Source organism: Labeo rohita, chromosome 20 (assembly GCF_022985175.1).
Source record: "Labeo rohita strain BAU-BD-2019 chromosome 20, IGBB_LRoh.1.0, whole genome shotgun sequence".
Classification (NCBI taxonomy): Eukaryota; Metazoa; Chordata; class Actinopteri; order Cypriniformes; family Cyprinidae; genus Labeo; species Labeo rohita.
The window spans coordinates 7,739,335-7,748,400 of NC_066888.1; the positions used below are offsets into that span (position 1 = coordinate 7,739,335).

A 9,066-nucleotide genomic window follows, 5' to 3' on the forward strand; every position below is an offset into this window, starting at 1 on the left:
AAAAACAATCACAGGTTCCAAAAAAATATTAGGCAGCACAACAGTTTCCAACATTGATAATAAATCAGCATTATATTAGAATGATTTCTGAGGGATCATGTGACACATGTGAAAACTTAGCCTTGCATCAGAGAAATAAATTACATTTTAAAATATATTCAAATAGAAAAACAGTTCTTTTAAAAAGCAATAATATTTCACAATATTAATGGTTTCACAGTATCTCCAATCAACTAAATGCTAATAAATCATCTTCTAAGTGCTAATAAAAAAGGAACAAACCAATCAAATCTCTCTGATACAGCTCTAGTATTTATTTTCTGATCACAATAATAAAAAACAAATTGGGAGACAAAAGCATGCGTCAATTTAAGCCAAATGTGTACTCGAGAGCGAGCGCAGCACTCACATATAAACATAGAAGTGAAAAGTGGAGAAAGATTAAAGATAGAGGCCTTCAGGAGTGCCCTCCTGCTTTTTATACAAAACATTTTCTTTGGACTTCTTGAAGTCCTCATTGGTGACCTTCATCCTACGTTCTCTGAGGGCCATGAGACCTGCTTCTGTACAGATGGCCTAAAGAGACAGGAAGTCAAGAGATGAGATATACAAGATACATATGAACAATTCTGCATTCTAATCATAGAAAAAATAAAACAAAAATAACACAAGAGGGCAGCAGAGCTTTTTTGCAACACTTCAAAATGAACCAAACCTATTAACATACCTTAATATCAGCTCCTGAAAGGTCGTCTTTAGCCAGGATGAGGTCGTCCAAGTTTACATCCTCAGCCACAGTCATTCTGCTGGTGTGGATCTGGAAGATCCTTCTCTTAGTTTTCTCATCTGGTAACGGGAATTCAATCTTACGGTCGATGCGACCTGCAGAGAGAAAAATGCTTGTGAGTTCACCTAAAATGCCAATCACCTTTGAACATCATAGCATGAGTCTGCAGTAGCATCTTACCTGGTCTAATCAGAGCAGGGTCAAGGGTCTCTATTCTGTTGGTGGCCATAATGACCTTCACATCACCACGTGAATCAAAGCCATCCAGCTGATTGAGGAGCTCCAACATGGTTCTCTGAATTTCACGTTCACCTCCTGAGTTTGAGTCGTATCTGCAAAGAGGTAATCAGGATCTCTTTATTAAAAGAATAATTCACACAAAAATGAAACCTTGCATAAAATGTACTCACACTCAGACCATCCAAGACGTAGGGTGCCGACAGAATAAAAGTACAAACAGTTGATAAAAACATCACAATAATTCAAAACATGACTCACAATGGCAAAAATACAAATCAAGAATCCATAAAATGCTTTCACATCAAATGATATTCACATCAAACTCCACCAAAATATTTGTTTGGAGAGGATTTGGACTGTTTTTGTTTGTAACCAGTGCTTGATTTTTGCACATTTCTCTCCTGATTTAGATGAGATGGCTTTTTCCACTGGTGAAAGCAATATTATTTACAGAGGCCTCAGTAATTTAGGCAGAAGCAATGGTGTGAAGACTTAATGGTGGATTTTTTCTTTCAAACACACAGCTTTTCACTTCATAAAATGTTAAGAGACGGACTGGAGTGGTGTGTATAATTTGTGGATTATTGTGATGTTTTTATCAGCTGTTTGGACTCTCATTCTGACGGCACCCATTCACTGCAATGGCTCTATTGGTGAGCAAGTGATGTAATGCTACATTTCTCCAAATCTGTTCTGATGACAAACTAATCTACATCTTGGATGTATACATTTTCATTTTTGGGGTGAACTATTCTGCTTATGCACTTAAATGAATATGAGCATATTTGAAATATTTCATAATATTGCTTTACCTTTTCGTTCCAATGGCGTCAATCTCATCGATAAAGACAATAGATGGAGCATGTTCCTCTGCCACCCTGAAGAGCTCACGTACTAGTTTAGGGCCGTCGCCGAGATACTTCTGAATCAGCTCTGAACCAACGACTCGTAAAAACGTTGCAGACGTCTGATTGGCCACCGCCTTGGCAAGAAGGGTTTTACCTGACATCCAGGGAAATTATATGATAGATCAAGACTTGTGATGTCACTACATGCCTTTATTTATGTCTGTGAATTGTCACCAATTTCATTATCCACCTTATTTTTCCTTTAAGAGGTCATTGCAATTTGTAAATTTTATGGGTCTGGCTTCTTGTCTCATTTGCGCCCGGCTATTTTAGCTCGTTTTGTTGCTTGATATTGCAAACTAGTGTGTCTTACCATATTATTTTAATGTATTATCTTAAATATGAGCACACTGGTTTGTAGTGCAAACAGTTTTACCGTTTACTGCATGTTGTTATGCTTGTCGTTAATTCCGTATAGCAGCTAATGAACCGGAAGTCTCGCCCATAGACTTATTTCCACGTTGTAGAATAAGGTGGATAAGGTAATGAAATGATCATCAGATGAATGAAACAAACAGAGGGGCAGTGGGGTGTTGGACTCACCTGTTCCAGGTGGGCCGTAGAGAATGACCCCTTTGGGAGGCTTGATCCCCATTTCCTCATAATACTCTGGATGGGTCAGCGGCAGCTCCACGGACTCCTATAGATTATAGGTTAAAACATTAGTTAAGCAGCATAGACTCATTTGTACCTGATTAGGGCCCTATGATTTCCGTGATACGGAAAACGCGGACAGAATCACGGAATCCAGTCATAAAAATGGAATTTACTGAATAACGCAGAAAGTCACGGAATTTGTCAAAGTTTGAATGAATTAATCAAAAGTAGGTCATTATACTTAAATCAAACCGCAATATGGACTAGTATCTGTAAATATTATGCCACAAAAATACCATTTAAATGTGAATCCTGCATGTTCTGCTTGTCTGTTTTAATGAATTGAGCAGACCAGCGGTCTTGTTTACTACACACAGTGAAGCACGTGTGACGTTTGCTGTAATTTCAGCGTCTGTCGTCTCACTACATGAGGACATAAATACATGAACAATATTTGCTGAGAGTCACTTCATGAGCATTTGACCGTTTCATTTTAGGAAAACTAGTGTTATATCATATACACACAGAAATGTAAAGGTGGACACTGCAACCTGTCAAAATAAAAGTTTCATGATTTTAATCAATTAAACATGCTCTTTGATTAATAAAATTTTATTTAACCATTAAAAAGGAGTTGAGAAAAATTAAAACAGGGAAAAAATGGAATTTGGAAAAAATAAAATGGAATTCATAGGGCCCTATCTGATTGAATATCACAAAGCACCTGCAACATTCTAAACTATTATAATAGATTCATGCTATCTTTTTTTTTTTAAATATTTGATGCAAGGACCACAAGCAGATGATATCCTTTTAAAGGACACCACCCTTATTAAAATAAAAATAAAGGCAGCTATACTATACATATTAATGTATAAAGTCACTCATAATGTGTGTGAAAAATATCAAGCACTATATTAAAAACACTTTTTCAAAATTTTTATCTTGCCTTAATTTCTTGTATCTGACTGTCCAGTCCACCGATGTCAGCATATGTCTCTTGTGGAGCCTTTTCCACCTTCATGACTGTAACAAGAGGGTCTGTGTCATCCATCAAAACCCCTATGACGGCATGGACCTGTAAACAACGAGTTATTAAAAAATTTAATAGGCAAATCTAAAAATGTTCAGCATCCAGAATTAGCCTGCAGGAGAGCAGCGTTCATATAAGAGTTGCAAACAGGATATATTTAAAGGGACAGCTCACCCAAAAATGACACTTTTGTCATCATTTACTTATCCTCTTATTAAACCCATAAGACTTTGGTTAGTCTTCAAAACACAAATTAGATATTTTATATGATTTTATAAGATATTTTTAATGAAACCTAAGCAAGGTTTCTGTTTCTCCACTGAAAGACCAGGTAACCAAAACTTAATGGGATAGTTCACCCAGAAATGACAAGCCTGTCATTATTTACTCACCCTCATGTCGTTTTAAACCTGTAAGCCCTTCATTCATTTTTGATGAAATCAAATGAAATCGAGAGCTTGCATATACAGCAACACAACTGACACGTTTAAGACCCAGAAAGGTAGTAAAGACATTGTTAAAATAGTCCATGTGACATCAGTGCTTCAACCGTAATGTTATGAAGCTGCATGAATACTTTTTGTGTGCAGAAAAACAAAAATAACAACTGTATTCAACGATTTCTTGAATGTGGTAGTTGTGTTGCTGTCTATGCAGGGTCAGAAAGCTCTCAGATTTAATCAAAAATAGCTTCATTTGTGTTTGGAACGACATGACGGTGAATAATTAATGATTGAATTTTCATTTTTTTAATTAACTGTCCCTTTAAAAGACCCAAAAAAGTTTTATTTTTAAACAAATTATCCCTTCAAGTTCGAAAAAAAATTCATCCTAATTCTTTTAAATCCTGATTGGTTTGGTGAATGTTGTACCTTGTGATTGAGTAAGACAGAGCAGCCAGGCTCCAGCAGATCTTTGTCGACAAATGACAGAATGCTGACGTAGTGCTCCGAGCCCACAGACGTGGAGACGATGGCATGATTGTCATCAATGATCTCCTCCAGGGTCCCCACAGACATAGGAGTCCCCCTCAGATCATCGACCTTTGACCTCTCCTCCTGAGAAGAGCAAAAACACAATTATCAGCACATAAAAATGCACAAAAAGGAAAGCGAGAGAGAAGATGGGTGGATGGTGCACCTCCTGTTTCTCCTCTAGTGGTTTCATCTGCTCCTGGTTCCTGATGAACTCCTCTTCCATCAGCAGGTAATCTTTAATTCTCTCTTGCTTCAGGAGCTTCAGCCTGCACTGTGTGTGAGGGGTGACTGTACGGAGAAAGAACCTGACATTAACTGAAAATCTGATATTTGACACGGTGGAGTTCAACAGTAAAAGTCACTTCTTGTACCTAAAGGCAGTTTGCTGGCAGCATCAGGGCCCTTGGACTTCCTCTTCTTCTTGCCCACTCTAGTTGGAATGGGCGGCTCATATTTCTTCTTCTTGTCCTGTTATGATGATACATTAAACAATTAAATGAGGACAAACCTCGAGCTGATGCCATTTTAAAAAAAAATATCAGAGGTATTGTTACTCACCTTATCATCTTTCTTTCCACCTCCCGGTCCATGTCCTCCGCTTTGACTCTGACCCTGTGTTGAGAAAGATACATGTCTAATATTCATACATAGTGATATATGAAAAATTAATTAGAGCAACTAATTTTTGTAATTCAATTATTTATTTTATAATTTCAAAAATGAACTGTATGTTTTCATTAAAAAAAACACAATACTAAGAAGATTAAAAAAAGATTGGCTGTTTTTTTTAGCATTTTAATTAAGTCATATTGCTTTTATATTCTAAAATATTTAATATTTTGTGAATTCGAGAAGAAACTGACTTCACACATCTAAAATTTGAGACCAGAATAATGCAATTCTAGCATAAATTCCAGAATAATCATTTTACAGTAATAAGGACGTCATTTGGTTTAATATTTTTCTAATATGTAATGCATTGAAATTCATACATTCATACACCACTGTACATTATTTAAACAGAACAGAACTTGTATTAGACCCCACATATACGCCTATATTATTCTATGTAAATTAAATACCCTATATTATGAAAAACAATATCCAAAATAACCGTCTATTCACTTTAATTATACTCTACACTGATTTTAATGCGAAGCTGTTTAATAGGTTTCGTCTGTCAAGCTGCACTGCTTGTGTTCGACCAGACTTTAAGAATGAAACAAGCAAAAGTACACCATAAATTATCAAATATTCTGTAACTGTGAGTCGGATTAACGTTTTGACACGTTTTAGGTTGTATGCCGGTTTGCAGAGTGATTTTAACGCTTTTAAGTCCAATGAATATTTCTTAAGATGACATGACTCTTGTGTTGTTAATCCTACATCGATGTATTAAACACAGATATTAACCAGAGAGTTACGAGACACCGTTCACACGCCCGTTTACACATCTTTCACATATTGTATTTGAAGATTACAGAATTAACGTAGAGAAACGGGACCTAATTAAACAATGAGTCGGTAAATAAACTGCTGGCTCACTCACCATTTTCACCACCGCCGGTCGCTGACAATAAACGTAACTACGGATACACAGATGGGACAAAGAGCGTGAAATAACGAAACGCGTTTGTTTATTCACGGTGGGCGTTTAGGTTTATTTTGTTTAGCACAAATTTAGTACACGTACAGATCTGTGCAAGGAGGGAACGAAGCCACTCTAGGCTTGTACAGAGTTCCACTCCTATTCATATTAATTCATGACATGCAGGCTAAACACACAATAAAAAACAAACAACAAATGAAACAAAGCAAGAGCATAAACAACAAATTCAATAACAAAAAAAAAAAAAAAGATCAATCCAAGTAAATTACAGAAAGAGCAAGCAACCAACGATCAGAAGGCGTCTGGCATTTAGTTAAAACTTTGTAATTTATCATTGACAAAACGTTTTATAAACACTAACACCACTGTTAGCTAAAATAGGGAAACATATTAGCTGTAGTGGACGACAAAGTCTGACCTTTTGCTCAACCTGTCAAAGTAAGTGTTTTTTTTTTTTTGTTTGTTTGTTTTGTTTTATTTTTGTTTTTTGTTGCTGTTATTTCCAGATTATACACTTTTAATTTGAGTTAAAGTATAGTTAGAAATATTATATTAGTTATAATATGTTATTCACTACAAATATAACGTAGTCATATTTTATTATAGTGTTTTGTATTACTTGATAGTACTAATAGTATTATGTTATTTAATATTATTTTGTAGCATTTAATCGTTTTTGTTAATATTTTTAATTAGATATTATATCTGTTTGTATATCTGAGTAATTTTTTTCGTTTTTTTATTATTTTACTTTATTATTATTATTATTATTATTATTATTTATTACTATTATTATTTTGCTTCTGTTTTAGTATATGTATCAGGGTCAGATATTAACTTTTCCATTAAGAGGCAATATTTGTGTATGTATTTTTTTTTTTACATTTGTAAGGGCAGTTTTTATAATCACCCTATTATTATTAAAAAACATATTTTGTCTTTAATGTTAATTTAAATTTTAAACTGTTGTCAGTAACAATAGGCCGTTTAAAATTATAGGAGCTCATAGAGGTTCAATATTATGTCAAATATCATTATTGTAGATTATTGCTCTTTATATTGTAATAATGAATTAATATCGATATACAAAACAATATAAATTTTGTTTCATGTCGGTCCATGACATTAGTCAAGTTTAGCACAAATTATGCAAAAACTCCCGTTATAATCACTGAAGCTACGAAATCAATCTTTTATTTACACCGTATCTGCACGGTATTATTTATTAAATTCGCACTCGAGCTCAGGCGCTTTCAGCGCTGACTAATTTAAGCGCCTCTGATTGGCCAATGCATTCCTAAGTTCAACAGAAACGCGTTTGATTGGTTATAAGGCGTAACACTGCACAAAACAGCATGTAAAGCAATCTGGTACAGTGCGAGCGACCATTTCTTTCTTTCTTTTTTTTTTTTAATTTTTTTTTTTTTTTTGCAAATTCAAATATTACAATAATGAAGATGTAACACGGCGCATACGCCGCAAAAAAAATTTGATGTTGTACAACTGACTCAAGGATTTTAAAAGTTTTAGAAGCCTTTGAGTTCAATGGTTTGGACACATTGTTAAAAGAGGCAAAAAAAAAGACTTTAAATCAGATGAAAACAATCTAAAGTTAGGTTTACAATGAATAGTTCTGGCTTTATGAAGGTGAAATTTACCCAGAAGACAAAGCAATAATACAGTATGGACAAGATTACTGTGTTTAGAATGAAAGTCAGACAAAAAAATTATAGGTTCTGTCATTTCTATCATTTTGTTACAACAAAAACATATTAATATGGTAACTCTTGACCAAAAAGACTTGGAGAATGGGCAATGACAAAACAAATGTAAAACAGATTCTTCATCAGTATTACAAAATGAACACAAAGAAGATATATTTTCAGAGAACCTGCTCAAGAATAGATTACGAGGTAGTATCCAGGAACAATTTTGAAATGGAGTTCTTTAATTTTACTTGGAATAAAAAAACTGTGGGGAGAGGTCCATAAGTTTTTCAAATCAGAGTCCGGGATACATATTCTCCATTTAGATTGTGCTTTTGAGGGACATCCTGGTGTTGAAGAAAGAGCATTTCTGATAAAAAAGTTTTTTTTTTATCTAATACATGAACTCCATTGAATGCAAGTGTAGGAAAATGATTGTTAATACAGCCATAACATAAATGAACTTTAAACAAAGTTTTCAAACTGACAGGTATACTTTTAATAGCGAGCGACCATTTCACTAGATGTAAACAACACTGGTCCAGTCTAAATTTACAATCCCAATCACTCCTAAAGAATATGCTGTAGTTATGGATGCCATCCCCTCTGGGCTAAAAATGCTTTGTAAAAATACATGTCCCCAATCTTCTCGGCAGTCTTTAGATCCTGTTGACACTGCTGTTGGTCGAGTTTGTTTTTCTTCTTCCTCTGTTAAGCGCAATAATCGGCAGGTTCGGGCCCTTTTTCAAAGGGATGTTGTCTCTAGACCTCCTGTTGTAACTTTCTGGAATAGCTGTGTTGATGGTTTGATATGGCATAAAATTTGGAAACTACCTCATAAATATTTATTCACAAATAAAGTAAAAGAAATTTCATAAGTTCATAAATACTATCCCTGTAACTTTTTCCTTGCAAACAGATTTAACTGTGATATTGAAACTCTCTGTACATTTTGTGGTCATTTATTTTGGAGTTGTCCTTACTCAGTCAATTTTGGTCACATTTCTGCTCATTTGTTAGAGATCATATCATGCCCAGCTTTCAGCTTTGTTTTGAAAATGTTCTGTTTGGTTTTTTCACTTACGACATGTCATTCCAGAAGGAACATTATTTGATTAATCTGTTACTTTTGCTGGCAAAGTTTAGTATACATAAATGCAAGTATGGCGATTACAAACCATTGTTTCTCATTTTGAAATCAGAAGTTAA

The 9,066-nt window shown here is 34.6% G+C and overlaps 1 protein-coding gene across 1 annotated transcript; it reads right to left on the minus strand.

Moving 5' to 3' along the window:
* Window positions 1-294: 294 nt before the first annotated feature.
* On the minus strand, window positions 295-6,161 carry psmc1b (proteasome 26S subunit, ATPase 1b). The gene is made up of 11 exons (XM_051092116.1): window positions 6,092-6,161; window positions 5,101-5,154; window positions 4,914-5,010; window positions 4,706-4,830; window positions 4,438-4,623; window positions 3,482-3,610; window positions 2,479-2,575; window positions 1,840-2,029; window positions 968-1,119; window positions 728-882; window positions 295-576 (listed from the first exon to the last, which is right to left on the minus strand). The coding sequence occupies exons 1-11, from the start codon at window positions 6,092-6,094 to the stop codon at window positions 442-444; spliced, it is 1,323 nt and encodes a 440-aa protein (XP_050948073.1). The 5' UTR covers window positions 6,095-6,161; the 3' UTR covers window positions 295-441.
* Between the last annotated feature and the right edge of the window lie 2,905 nt (window positions 6,162-9,066).